Source organism: Salmo trutta, chromosome 10 (assembly GCF_901001165.1).
Source record: "Salmo trutta chromosome 10, fSalTru1.1, whole genome shotgun sequence".
NCBI classification, from domain to species: Eukaryota; Metazoa; Chordata; class Actinopteri; order Salmoniformes; family Salmonidae; genus Salmo; species Salmo trutta.
The window spans coordinates 29,681,086-29,695,112 of NC_042966.1; the positions used below are offsets into that span (position 1 = coordinate 29,681,086).

Here is a 14,027-nt window from a genome sequence, read left to right on the forward strand (position 1 = left end):
ATTGGAGAAGATGGTCAGTGGGGAGGAACCTTGGACCTTCTCTAATACGTTTCAGAAGAGCAAGGTGCTAAACGGTTCTTTCCTCTTGAGAAAATTACCTCAATCCGATGCCTTATGTAACTAAGCTACAGTGTGAGTAGGAACACATTTACATGTTTTTAAAAGGGAAAAGCTGTGGATTAGGGCTTATGTAACTAACATCAGCTGTGCGTCTCTAAAACCTACACATGGATTAAACTGCTAGCCAACACTTCTCTTTAAGAAGAAGAAACGGCTGCAGACAGGTTCTACAGTACACTAAGGTTCTTCCTCAATTCTTCTTTTCTTGTTACCTCGCATCCTCTCCTCCTCAAAACACATTGGAGAAGGTCAGAGGGGAGAAACCTTGGACTTTCTCTTGCAATAGGTGAGAGGATGCAAGAGGTGGAGGTAAGATGAATTGAGATGGCGCCTTAAGTCACTACAGTAGACAATGAGTTGGCCACAATGGACCAATATGGAGTGTCATCTCAGTGGTAGCCAGACCAGACCAATAGAGACCAGACCAATATGGAGTGTCATCTCAGTGGTAGCCAGACCAGACCAATAGAGACCAGACCAATATGGAGTGTCATCTCAGTGGTAGCCAGACCAGACCAATATGGAGTGTCATCTCAGTGGTAGCCAGACCAGACCAACAGAGGCCAGACCAATATGGAGTGTCATCTCAGTGGTAGCCAGACCAGACCAACAGAGGCCAGACCAATATGGCGTGTCATCTCAGTGGTAGCCAGACCAGACCAATAGAGACCAGACCAATATGGAGTGTCATCTCAGTGGTAGCCAGACCAGACCAACAGAGGCCAGACCAATATGGAGTGTCATCTCAGTGGTAGCCAGACCAGACCAATAGAGGCCAGACCAATATGGAGTGTCATCTCAGTGGTAGCCAGACCAGACCAATATGGAGTGTCATCGCAGTGGTAGCCAGACCAGACCAATAGAGGCCAGACCAATATGGAGTGTCATCTCAGTGGTAGCCAGACCAATATGGAGTGTCATCTCAGTGGTAGCCAGACCAGACCAATAGAGGCCAGACCAATATGGAGTGTCATCTCAGTGGTAGCCAGACCAGACCAATATGGAGTGTCATCTCAGTAGTAGCCAGACCAGACCAACAGAGGCCAGACCAATATGGAGTGTCATCTCAGTGGTAGCCAGACCAGACCAATAGAGACCAGACCAATATGGAGTGTCATCTCAGTGGTAGCCAGACCAGACCAATAGAGACCAGACCAATATGGAGTGTCATCTCAGTGGTAGCCAGACCAGACCAATAGAGACCAGACCAATATGGAGAGTCATCTCACCATGCCGTGGTCGAAAGTGAAGACGCCCACGTCTCTGCCATGGTGGATGTGGTTCCGTCTGATGATTGGGTTGCCATGGTTTTTCACCCAGATCCCAGCCAGAGCGTTGTTGGAGATCTCGTTGTCCTCATAGATACCCTGGAAACACAGAGTTTCAGTTTCACAGCAGAATCTTGGAAAAGGGATTATTTGAGTTATCAAGTGCCATAAGGAAAGAGAGAGGTGTGTGTGTGTTTGCATTACCTACCTGTGCATGGTCGGTAATGTAAAGCCCCACGTTCTCACAGTCGCTGATGTTGCAGTGTTTGATGGTGGGACAAGCTCCCTGGCCGCTCACACAGACCGCTGAGCCCACTGAAACAAGCAAGTGTTGAGCCAGCAAGGTCAGCATGCTTAGAGCCACGTGAATCAACTACGTTAGACTTCTCAGACAGATACCCACTGTCTCAATTGAATGTGTTGAAGACACTGAAAATAGCTAGCATAGCTCCAGCATTACTTTAAAGAGTAGAAGCCTATGCGCTATGATAATTATTATGCATTTGGGAGTCAAAATGCAATCAAAAATGAAAAGGCCCTATAAATAACAAAATCAATCAATTCCCCATAATTAGACTGCACTAAGTAGGTCTGAGAGGCTAATACAATGTTTTATGAAAGGCATGTAGGTCTGTGGGGAGATGAAGACATTGTGTTGTAAGGTACCAGTGCAAGTGCTGCGTATGATGCAGTGGTCAATGCTGGGGCTGCAGTTGACTGTAATCTCCAGACAGTGGTGGGCGTTGTGGTGCTGGGCAGACTTATCGTCAGGATTAAACTAAAGGACCACAAACATACGGGAGTTAGACAAGTTAATTACATGACTAAGACATTACAAACGTCAGGATAAAAGCTTCTGCTAAATGGCATATATTATATTACTAAGATATGAGTCATATTCATAACATATGACTAACAACCACAACTGATATGTCAAGACTGCCTTTTGTTTTAGACCAGCTGTATTTACAATGACATGTGGACCACTAATGTACAGAGTTCAGGCATACACAAACAGTCAGCTAGGCTAGAGTCATATTACATAAGTCATGGATAATATCTCACCTTGATGGTCATGTAGCCAACGTATGCGTCCTCTGAGCCCTCCATGAAGACAAATGTGGAGTCCCTGGTGTTCTCAATGATCACTTTGTCCGCTACTTTACCAGGTGCTGTTGAAAAATGACCGTCGCTAGGATTAAAAGGGCGAGGTTAGAAAGACAACGTCGGGCTAAAAGTGTCCAGCAATGACAATCAATTAACCTAGTTAACAGATCAAGTGGTATAACTCAGTGGGGGTACTTGGCCTATCCACAGGGGGTACTTGAGAAGACTCCTGAGACCACAGGCCTACAAGCAGAGCAAAATGTATTTGGTGGTACAGTAACCAAAAAAGCTTGGGAACCACTGGTACAGATAGACAACGAACAGACAGTAGGTCAACTCAATAATGAATACGTACCAGCTCCGATCATTGTGATGGGTGACTCTATGTAGATCCACTCGTCAGTGTAGACCCCAGAGTGGACGAATATGAGGCCGTCAAAGTGGGCCTCCTGAACACCCCCCAGTGCATCCTCTATGGTGTCATAGTACTGAGGAAGAGGCAGAACAGAGAAGTGTGTTAAAGCCAAGTCACAGTGAACACATGATGACCAATCACTCAATAACAACCTTAAAACAAACAGAACTCTCTGGGCTAGTTTCCCAGATTAAGAAGCCTAGTCCTAAACTAAACAGTTAGGCCTATATAAATTGAGATTCTTCATTCAGTGTGCATTTTAGTACAGGACTAGGCTCAATCTGTGTCAAGGAAACTGGCCCTTAAACTCTCTGAAACAAACAAACTCTTACAAGCATGTTCTCTCTTCCTTTGTATCTGGCAGGATTACTGTAGAAGTGTTCTGCGAAGCCTGTCTTCACGTGTGCTCCTTTATACTGAAAGCAACAAAGAAAACGAATCCAGCCATTGCTATTATAACACAGTAATACTTATGGTGAGATTCCTTCTAGAATCACAGCAACCTCAAGTGATATTAGATTCCACTGGGACTACTTGCGCCATAGAATTACTGAGACTCTGTTCTTGCATGCATACATCTGTACAAACTATTGACAGTACGTTTTAGCAGCAGCAGCAGTATCTACAATGCATTCAGAAAGTATTCAGACCCCTTCACTTTTTCCACATTTTGTTACAGCCTTATTCTAAAATGGATTAAATACACAATTTCCCTCAATCTACACACAATACTCCAAAATGACAAAGTTTAGATGTTTTTGCAAATGTACTACAAATTTAAAAAACTCAAATACCTTATTTACATAAGTATTCAGACCCTTTCCTATGAGACTCGAAATTGAGGTCAGGTGCATCCTGTTTCCATTGAGTATCCTTGAGATGTTTCTACAAGTTGATTGGAGTCCTCCTGTGGTAAATTCAATTGATTGGACATGATTTGGAAAGGCACACACCTGTCTATATATGGTCCCACAGTTGACGGTGAATGTCAGAGCAAAAACCAAGCCATGAGGTTGAAGGAATTGTCCATAGAACTCTGAGACAGGATTGTGTCGAGGCCTCAGATCTGGGGAAGGGTACCAAAACATTTCTGCAACATTGAAGGTCCCCAAGAACACAGTGGCCTCCAGCATTCTTAAATGGAAGAAGTTAGGAACCATCAAGACTCTTCCAAGAGCTGGCCACCCAGATAAACTGAGCAATCGGAGAAGGGCCTTGATCAGGGAGGTGACCAAGAGCCCGATGGTCACTCTGACAGCGCTCCAGAGTCCCTCTGTGGAGATGGGAGAACCTTCCAGAAGGACAACCATCTCTGCAGCACTCCACCAATCAGGCCTTTATGGTAGAGTGGCCAGACGGAAGCCACTCCTCTAGCGTCATGCTGTGGGGATGTTTTTCAGCGGCAGGGACTGGGAGACTAGTCAGTACAGAGAGATCCTTGATGAAAACCTGCTCCAGAGCGCTCAGGACCTCAGACTGGGGTGAAGGTTCCCCTTCCAACAGGACAATGACCTTAAGTACACAGACAAGACAACGCAGGTGTGGCTTTGGGACAAGTCTCTGAATGTCCTTGATTGGCCCAGCCAAAGCCCGGACTTGAACATCTCTGGAGAGACCTGAAAATAGCTGTGCAGCGACGCTCCCCATCCAACCTGACAGAGCTTGAGAGGATCTGCAGAGAAGAATGGGAGAAACTCCCCAAATACAGTTGTGCCAAGCTTGTAGCATCATACCCCAAAAGACTCGAGGCTGAAGTCACTGCCAAAGGTGCTTCAACAAGGTACTGAGTAAAATGTGATATCAGCTTTTTATTTTGAATAAATTTGCAAATGTACAAACTTTTTGCTTTGTCATTATGGGGTATTGTGATTGATGAGGATTTTTTTTAAATCCATTTTAGAATAAAGCTGTAACAAATCAATTTGTATTTGTCACATGCGCCAAATACAGAAATTCACCTTACAGTGAAATGCTTACTTACAAGCCCTTAACACTTTTTTTCTTAACTGTATTGTTAGTTAAGAAAGTATTTACAAAAATATACTGAAGTAAAAAATAAATAGATAAAATAAAAAATAACTAAGGAGCAACAATAAAATAACAGTAGCGAGGCAATATACAGGGGATACCGTTACAGAGTCAATGTGCAGGGGCACCGGTTAGTCCAGGTAATTGAAGTAATATGTACATGTAGGTAGAGGTAAAGTGACTATGCATGAATAATAAACAGAGTAGCATCAGCGTAAAAATGGGGATGGGGACAATGCAAATAGTCCAGGTAGCCAGTTGATTAGCTGTTCAGGAGTCTTATGGATTGGGGGTAGAAGCTGTTAAGAAGCCTTTTGGACCTAGACTTGGCACTCCGGTACTGCTTGCCATGAAGTAGCAGAGAGCAGTCTATGACTAGGGTGGCTAGAGTCTTTGGCAATTTTTGGGGCCTTCCTCTGACACCGCCTGGTATAGAGGTCCTGGATGGCAGGAAGCTTGGCCCTAGTGATGTACTGGGCCATACGCACTACCCTCTGTAGTGCCTTGCGGTCGGAGGCCAAGCAGTTGCCATACCAGGCGGTGATGCAACCAGTCAGGATGCTGGTGGTGCAGCTATAGAACTTTGAAGATCTGAGGACCCGTGACAAATCTTTTCACATCTGTCTTGGTGTGTTTGGACCATGACAGTATGTTCGTGATGTAGACACCAAGGAACTTGAAACTCTCAACCTTCTCCACTACAGCACCATCGATGAAAATGGGGGCGTGCTCGCTCCTCTTTTTCTGTAGTCCACAATCATCTCCTTTGTCTTGACCACGTTGAGAGAGAGGATGTTATCCTGGCACCACACTGCCAGGTCTTTTTCCTCCTCCCTATAGGCTGTCTTATTGTTGTCGGTGATCAGGCCTACCACTGTTTTGTCGTTGGCAAACTTAATGATGGTGTTGGAGTCGTGCCTGGCCATGCAGTCATGGGTGAACAGATAGTACAGGAGGGGACTGAGCACGCACCCCTGAGGGGCCCGTGTTGAGGATCAGTGTGGCAGATGTGTTGTTACCTACCCTTACCACCTGGGGGTGGCCCGTCAGGAAGTCCAGGAACCAGTTGCAGAGGGAGGTGTTTAGTTTCAGAGTCCTTAGCTTAGTGATGAGCTTTGAGGGCAATACGGTGTTGAACGCTGAGCTGTAGTCAATGAATAGCATTCTCACGTAGATGTTCCTTTTGTCCAGGTGGGAAAGGGCAGTGTGGAGTGCAATCGAGATTGCATCATCTGTTGGGGCGGTATCCAAATTGGAGTGGGTCTATAGTTTTTGGGATAATGGTGTTGATGTGAGCCATGACCAGCCTTTCAAAGCACTTCATGGCTACAGACGTGGGGTCTGAATACTTTCCAAATGGACTGTATATGGTTGAGTAACAGTAAAAGTTAGGACAGTGAAGGTTTACAGAGGTCAGAGTACAGTGTGAGTTTACAGAAGTCAGAGGTAAGTGACGACAGTGAGGGTAGAGGTCAGAGGTAACTGTAAACAATCACTGTCCTGAGATCAGAGGTGAGCGGTAACAGTGAGGGTATAGAGGTCATAGTCCTACCAGCTGCTGAAAGCTCTCCTTCCACGGGTTGGGCTGCTCGTACTCCTCTGGGTTAATCTGGAAGAACTTCCCCGCCTCAGGGTGCATCATGGGACGCGTGTACTCAAACACATCCATGTACAGCCTCTTCCTGTGAAGCAAAGCAAGGCACACAGACAGACACCATCAGACAGGGTTACTTCATGTGACAACACTCGGGGGGGGGGGACATGGTGCGTGTTCCAGATTGGACCATTGCAGTCAGACTGTACAGAATCACTGGTCTACAAATCACCTTGCATCCAAATTGACAACTCACTATGTGATCAAGAATAGATTCTGTGCATCGGCTTGATGAAACTGCTGATTAACTGAGTGGTGCGGGAGGGAAAGGGATGCGGGAGGGACTTGAATGGGGATGTCCATTCTATTGCTATGGTCTCACCATCCATCCAGACAGAACACATGGCAGTGTGTCTCTCCATCCAGACACACACAACCAGTCAAACAAGGCTGGTCATGGCTCACTTCAACACCATCATCCCGGAAACCTTAGATCCACTACAAATCGCATAACGCCCCAACAGATCCACAGATGGCACAATCTCAATCCACACTGCCCTTTCCCATCTGGACAAAAATAACACCTATGTGAGAATGCTATTCATTGACTACAGCTCAGTGTTCAACACCATAGTGCCTCAAAGCTCATCACTAAGCTAAGGAACTTGGGACTAAACACCTCTTTCTGCAAATGGATCCTGGACTTCCTGACGGGCCGCCCCCAGGTGGCAAGGGTAGGCAACAACACATCTGCCACACTGACCCACAACATGCGTGCTCAGTCCCCACCTGTACTCCCTGTTCACCCACGACTGCGTGGCCAAGCACGACTCCAACACCATCATTAAGTTTGCTGACAACACAACAGTAGTAGGCCTGATCACCGACAATGATGAGACAGCCTATAGGGAGGTCAGAGACCTGGCAGTGTGGTGCCAGGACAACAACCTCTCCCTCAATGTGAGCAAGACAAAGGAGATGATCGTGGACTACAGGAAAAGGAGGGCCGAACAGGCCCCCATTAACATCGACAGGGCTGAAGTGGAGCGGGTCGAGAGTTTCAAGTTCCTTGCTGTCCACATCACCACCAAACTACCATAGTCCAAACACACCAAGACAGTCATGAAGAGGGCACGACAACACCTTTTTCCCCTCAGGAGACTGAAGAGATTTGGCATGGGTCCCCAGATCCTCAAAAAGTTCTATAGCTGCACCATTGAGAGATTCCTGAATAGTTGCATCACCGCCTGGTATGGCAACTGCTCAGCATCCGACCATAAGGCGCTACAGAGGGTAGTGCGTATGGCCCAGTACATCACTGGGGCCAAGTGTCCTGCCATGCAGGACCTATATACTAGGCGGTGTCAGAGGAAGGCCCCAAAAATTGTCAGAGACTCCAGTCACCCAAGTCATAGATTGTTATCTCTGCTACCGCACGGCAAGCGGTACCAGAACGCCAAGTCTAGGTCCAAAAGGCTCCTTAACAGCTTCTACCCCCAAGCCATAAGACTGGTGAACAATTACTCAAATGGCCACCGGACTATTTACATTGACCCCTCCCCTCCGCCCATTTTTACACTGCTGCTACTCGCTGTTTATTATCTATGCATAGTCATTCCCTACTTACGTGTACAAATTATCTCGACTAACCTGTACCCCCGCACATTGACTCGGTACCGGTACCCCCTGTATATAGCCTCATTGTTATTTTATTGTGTTACTTTATATTACATTTTTTTGTTTATTTAGTAAATATTGTCTTAACTATTTATTGAACTGCAAAGTTGGTTAAGGGCTTGTAAGTAAGCATTTCATGCTAAGGTCTACACTGGTTGTATTCTGCGCATGTGACAAATACAATTTGATTTGAAACAGACAGCCAACCAGACAGAGACACAGGGACAGCCGAAACAGCCACTCACCAGAGGATGGGATCATTGGCCAGTTCACTGAAGCGTTTGCAGACACATGCTGCGCGACACAGGTCCTGCTCCAGCAAGTAGGAGAAGATCTTCAGAACCACCTCGTCTGGCAGCTTCTCCTCGAGGTAGTGCTCCGCAGGCGCTGCTAGTGGTGAAAGCAACGAGATGGACACTTTATTAATGGAGGTTTTCACACATCAAAGTAATAACAGGAGCTGGACAGAAACAAGGTCCAACACAGAGAGTAGGGGCATTTTTTACCTCTAATTCTCATAACATGTTAACCAACATCTTCAACAACTCTCCAAAACCTTTGTCTCTGGTTTTACTGCATTGTGTATGTCATTGTTGTCTTTTAAAGATTTTTGTAAGATTAGCCAGAGGTGAGAAGTGACAGGACAGTGATTCTAATACATCAAAATTCAACAAAAAGTCTAAGATCAAAGTATTATTTTACCTGGTAACTCTTGAGACTTTCCTGACACTCTGGCACGTTTTGCCCGATGGCCAAAGTCTTCTGTGGCTGAAGTGGAAGCACCCTGCTCATAAAAATGTAAAACAGATTGTTATAAGCCTTGATAGCTTTGACACGTTTTGATAGAACAGACAGTGGTCATCTGCTTAAAACGACCGTATCAATATTTCAGCATTGTTTTTAATAAATCAAATTCTTCAATTAATCACTACCGCTAGTGAAATACTAATCAATTATGCAAAGAGGACAGATGAATTATCAAATTCAGCCCGTGGGTGAAAGGACGACATGCTAAAGAAGACACCATTGTGGGTGGAATGCATTTCCCACTGATATTGCTCAACAGTCTAGGTTATAATGTCTGCAATATGTCTTTATAACCAGTGGCACTCAACAGCCCGAGTTAAGTGAGCTAGCTGATTCATTATGGCAGATCCATGTTCAGCAGGCAAACAGATAGAAATGTCATGAGTAGAGATAAAATTATTCATTATTCTACATGTCAGAGGCATCATGTTTGTTTTACATAACATATGTCTATCTATATGGTGCACTGCTTTTGACCGGGGCATAGTGCACTATATAGGGAGCCATTTGGGACACATCCCATTCTAATGACTCACCTCCATGTTAGTCTTTGCTGGACACGCTGCTGTTCTCTTGGGAAGTAGAGACTTTCTTCTAAGTTGGTACGGACTATTCTGAGCTCCTGGACCGGATTCTTCTGCAACCATATCTGCAGGGACGTCCTCATCTGGAGAGGAAGAGAGGACACAGTCAAAACAACCATATCTGCAGGGACGTCCTCATCTGGAGAGGAAGAGAGGACACAGTCAAAACAACCATATCTGCAGGGACGTCCTCATCTGGAGAGGAAGAGAGGACACAGTCAAAACAACCATATCTGCAGGGACGTCCTCATCTGGAGAGGAAGAGAGGACACAGTCAAAACAACCGTATCTGCAGGGACGTCCTCATCTGGACGAGAGGAAGACAGTCAAAGCCCTCTTAGCTTAAGCTACGACAAGTAGAAATGTTACCGGCTGCACAGCAGTGAGCTACATTTCCTTTGCACAATGCTAAAATCTTTCACGGAGTAGAGTTGTACTTCTAGAAGTCAGCATGCCTCTCAGATAGCTGACTGACAGCAGAGTATTCATCTTCATTCCAGTCAGTATCTTCTAAATAAAAGCGGAATACGTGAAGAATGAACGTTAGCTACATGAAGTAGCTAAGAGAAAACATTTCATGTAGTCCAAGGTCCCCTAGGAAACACTGCTTCCTACCCTATCACAATAACTGTTCCCTGGCATTTTAATTCGTTGTCATGTCAAACACTGTATTCAAAGAACTATAGATTTAGAATAATCATTCTATTTCCATGATTCCAACAGTTCACCAAAGTGTTTTACTCTAAATCGCAAGTCAATCGCAATTGCAACATTTGGTAAAAAAGAATGCCTAGGTTGTTTGCCCATATCGTGCAGCCCTATGTGGCAGTGTGGAAATTACCTCAAATGAAAATTGTTTTTGGTTGAATTGATTAGTATAAAACAATCAGAATGGAGAAAGACCCATTGAAATCACTTAGAATATGTGTGATGTAGGGCTGACCCCATTTAGTCGACCAGTCGCAATTATTTGTATTCATTTTTTTATGTTGCACAAGACACCACTCTGATTCGCGCCTGACTGAGTGAACTAATCCATTGCGGAGGCCACGTGGATGGCACAGTCCACCACTAAGACGTGATACTGAAATTGTATATGGTTATATTATATTAAAAAATTATGGTGCAACACTAATAAATCTAATATTATTTTAGAACAAATGCACTCTCCCATTGGATACGGTCGCTGTCCACGGTTCTGAAACGATCTTCAGCGCACCGTAGAATTTGCGCCTTTCCCTATGTTGCTATGTGCATAATAGCAAAGTTAAACAGCATATTGAGATTGAGAACAATGTGGCGGAGGCAGCAGCGGCAGAGATGAGTAAACAGCCCTTGCCTTAGCCTAATTGTCTAAGAAAAGTGAGGAGAGAAGAAACCAACTTAATTAGGTCTATAATCAATAACCCAACTGTTAAATATGCCTGGCTTTATAAATCATCCCTATATATATATATCTACATAAATATTACAGATCCTGCTTCTGTTGCCTGTTTGAGTGTTTGTTTAATATCCTACTAATTCCATGAGCACCAAGCCTCATGCAACAGCAAATGTCAGATAAAGCAATTTCACAGATTGAGCTGTTTCTAATCTTTGCTATGCTGTATTATCTTTGCTATGCTGTAATAAAGGCTTTAAAAATGTTTTACATTAGAACAGACTGGTATTACTTATAATTTATTCAGTGTTGTTTACACTGTTCCAAACAGGCAGAAAAATAACTGTAATCTAACATCTGTTTGGCACAATATGCACGCAGCTCTCGCTCCTATACCCTCTTCTTATTGTTATTATTATAATCATCATTATAATAATGTAATGTTGTTATCAGTAGGCTTAATATAGCATCCTTGTATAACCACCATCGAGCTGTAGGCCTAAGAGCGCGTCCTGTTTAGTCTTAATTCCGTAACTTAATTAGGCCTATATTTCAATATATTGGCAACAATATCAATCATTCATTCATCCATCCATGCTTTGAAATGCAATCAAGGATTGTAGTTTAAAAATTAAACAAATATGGAGCTTTGAATAATTTGCCTAAACAATAAATCAAACGCAATTCACGAATGCATGCAACCGTTTTTATACTGCTGTAATAAAAGGGTGATATATATATATATATATTTTTTTTACGTTAAAACAGACTCTCTGATACACTTATTTAGTGTTCTTTACACTGTTCCAAAAAATATATATTGTAATCTAACAGCAACTGTTCGGGCACACATAATACTCTCAGGATGCGTGATCCTATACCCTCCTTTATCTGGATCTCCAGTAGCTTCCACAACTAAGTCAAATGTCTTCCACAGATCTGACTTACCCTTTCCCTCCTGAGCAACCAGTAAACATTCAGCCGTTTCCAGTTTCTTTTTCACATGCGCCGCATCCATTTTGCTGTCATGTGTTACTGTGTTCGGAGTTTGGTATAACCAATTTATTGATGCGATTATGATAGGCTATAGCTCAGACCATATTGTTCACATGCATGCGATGCTTATATGTTTCACGTAAAGAGAGCAAGTGTTGAGCGAATAGGGAATGTTTTTCCTAAGCAAATTAGGGAATTTCAGTAACAGAACTTTTCAGTCAAACAAGTAAGAAACTAAATGGCTGAAATAATGTAGCAGCTTCAGCACGGACAGCGCAATAAACACTTCCTGTGCTGTGGTGCCTTTTCGCTGCAGTAGGGAGGAGAGAGAGACAACGTGCACCAGTCACACGCTGTCATTTGTTTTTTAAACAGTGTGACCATCAGGCTCTTTGAGTAATTTGTGTGTCTTTATTATCTAATCAAACAGTGTGCTTAAAGCATTAGACAAGGTCAGTGGGGCAGCAGGTAGCCTAGTGGTTAGAGCGTTGGGCCAGTAACCGAAAAGTTGCTAGATCGAATCTCCGAGCTGACAAGGTAAAAATCTGTCGTTCTGCCCCTGAACAAGGCAGTTCCTAGGCCGCTGTTCCTAGGCCGTCATTGAAAATAAAGAATTTGTTCTTAACTGACTTGCCTAGTTAAATAAAGGTCAAATAAATAAATAAAAAAGTGCATATGTAGTTGATTTTATTCAAACACATATCTATATATGGAAAAATACGTTTCAATATTTCGACCAATTGATTGGTCAAAAGAACAGGATCGGTCAACAAAGATTTTTTTTTTGTCGGGACAGCCCTAATTGTTGCTACCCTAGGGTCACGCACTATTAAAAGCAAATTTAGAATTTTTTGTATTCAAAAACATAAAATATCGTCAATTAAAAAATATGATATTTTGGTCATTTTGCCCGGCCCTAGTATATACACACCATATACAGCGGTGTAAAGTTCTTAAGTAAAAATGCTTTAAAGTACTACTTAAGTAATTTTTGGGGGTATCTGTACTTTACTTTTACTTCACTAGATTCCTAAAGAAAATTATGTACTTTTTACTCCATACATTTTCCCTACACCCAAAAGTACTCATTTTGAATGCTTAGCAGGACAGAAAATGGTCCAATTCACACACTTATGAAGAGAAAGGGAAAGGGGGATACCTAGTCAGTTGTTGAACTGAATGCATTCAACTGAAATGTGTATTCCGCATTTAACCCTCTGAATCAGAGAGGTGAGGGGGACTGCCATAATCGACATCCACGTCGTCGGCGCCCGGGGAACAGTGCCTTGCTCAGGGGCAGAACAACAGATTTTTACCTTGTCAGCTCCGGGATTCGATCGGTTACTGGCCCAATGCTCTAACCACTAAGCTACCTGCCGCCCCCATCCTGGACCCTATGATCACTTGGCTACATAGCTGATGCCTGCTGGACTGTCCATTAATCACAGTACTCCATTCTGTTTATTTTTGTTTATCTGTTTATTTTTATTTGTTTGTTTATCTGTCGGCCCCAGCCGCGAACTCAGGCCCTATGTGTAGATAACCGACCCTCTCTGCCCATTCATTGCCATTTTACCTGTTATTGTTTTAGCTGATTAGCTGTTGTTGTCTTACCTATTGTTGTCTTAGCTAGCTCTCCCAATCAACACTTGTGATTGCTTTATGCCTCGCTTTATGTCTCTCTCAAATGTCAATATGCCTTGTATACTGTTGTTTAGGTTAGTTATCATCGTTTTAGTTTACAATGGAGCCCCTAGTTCCACTCATACCTCTGATACCTCCTGTGTCCCACCTCCCACACATGTGGTGACCTCACCCATTAGAACTAGCATGTCCAGAGATGCAAACTCTCTTATCATCACTCAGTGCCTGGGCTTACCTCCGCTGTACCCGCACCCCACCATACCCCTGTCTGCACATTATGCCCTGAATCTATTCTACCACGACCCGAAATCTGCTCCTATCATTCTTTGTCCCCAACGCTCTAGACGAATAGTTTTGATAGCATTTAGCCGTACCCTCATCCTACTCCTCCTCTGTTCCTCGGGTG

General features: G+C 43.8%; 1 protein-coding gene across 3 annotated transcripts in view; it reads right to left on the reverse strand.

Moving 5' to 3' along the window:
• The window catches only part of LOC115201547 (F-box only protein 11), a 34,449-nt gene that overhangs the window by 5,430 nt on the left and 14,992 nt on the right, over positions 1-14,027 (reverse strand). For 2 of the 3 annotated variants that reach the window (XM_029765262.1, XM_029765264.1), the window contains exons 2-11: positions 9,553-9,683; positions 8,912-8,993; positions 8,455-8,599; positions 6,491-6,620; positions 3,243-3,326; positions 2,851-2,983; positions 2,454-2,560; positions 2,055-2,166; positions 1,597-1,703; positions 1,350-1,487 (exon numbers count right to left, since the gene is read on the reverse strand). In XM_029765262.1, coding sequence (XP_029621122.1) covers positions 1,350-1,487; positions 1,597-1,703; positions 2,055-2,166; positions 2,454-2,560; positions 2,851-2,983; positions 3,243-3,326; positions 6,491-6,620; positions 8,455-8,599; positions 8,912-8,993; positions 9,553-9,683 — 1,169 coding nt within the window. The remainder of the gene's footprint in view (positions 1-1,349; positions 1,488-1,596; positions 1,704-2,054; positions 2,167-2,453; positions 2,561-2,850; positions 2,984-3,242; positions 3,327-6,490; positions 6,621-8,454; positions 8,600-8,911; positions 8,994-9,552; positions 9,684-14,027) is intronic. The other variant, XM_029765263.1, reaches the window with a different exon arrangement.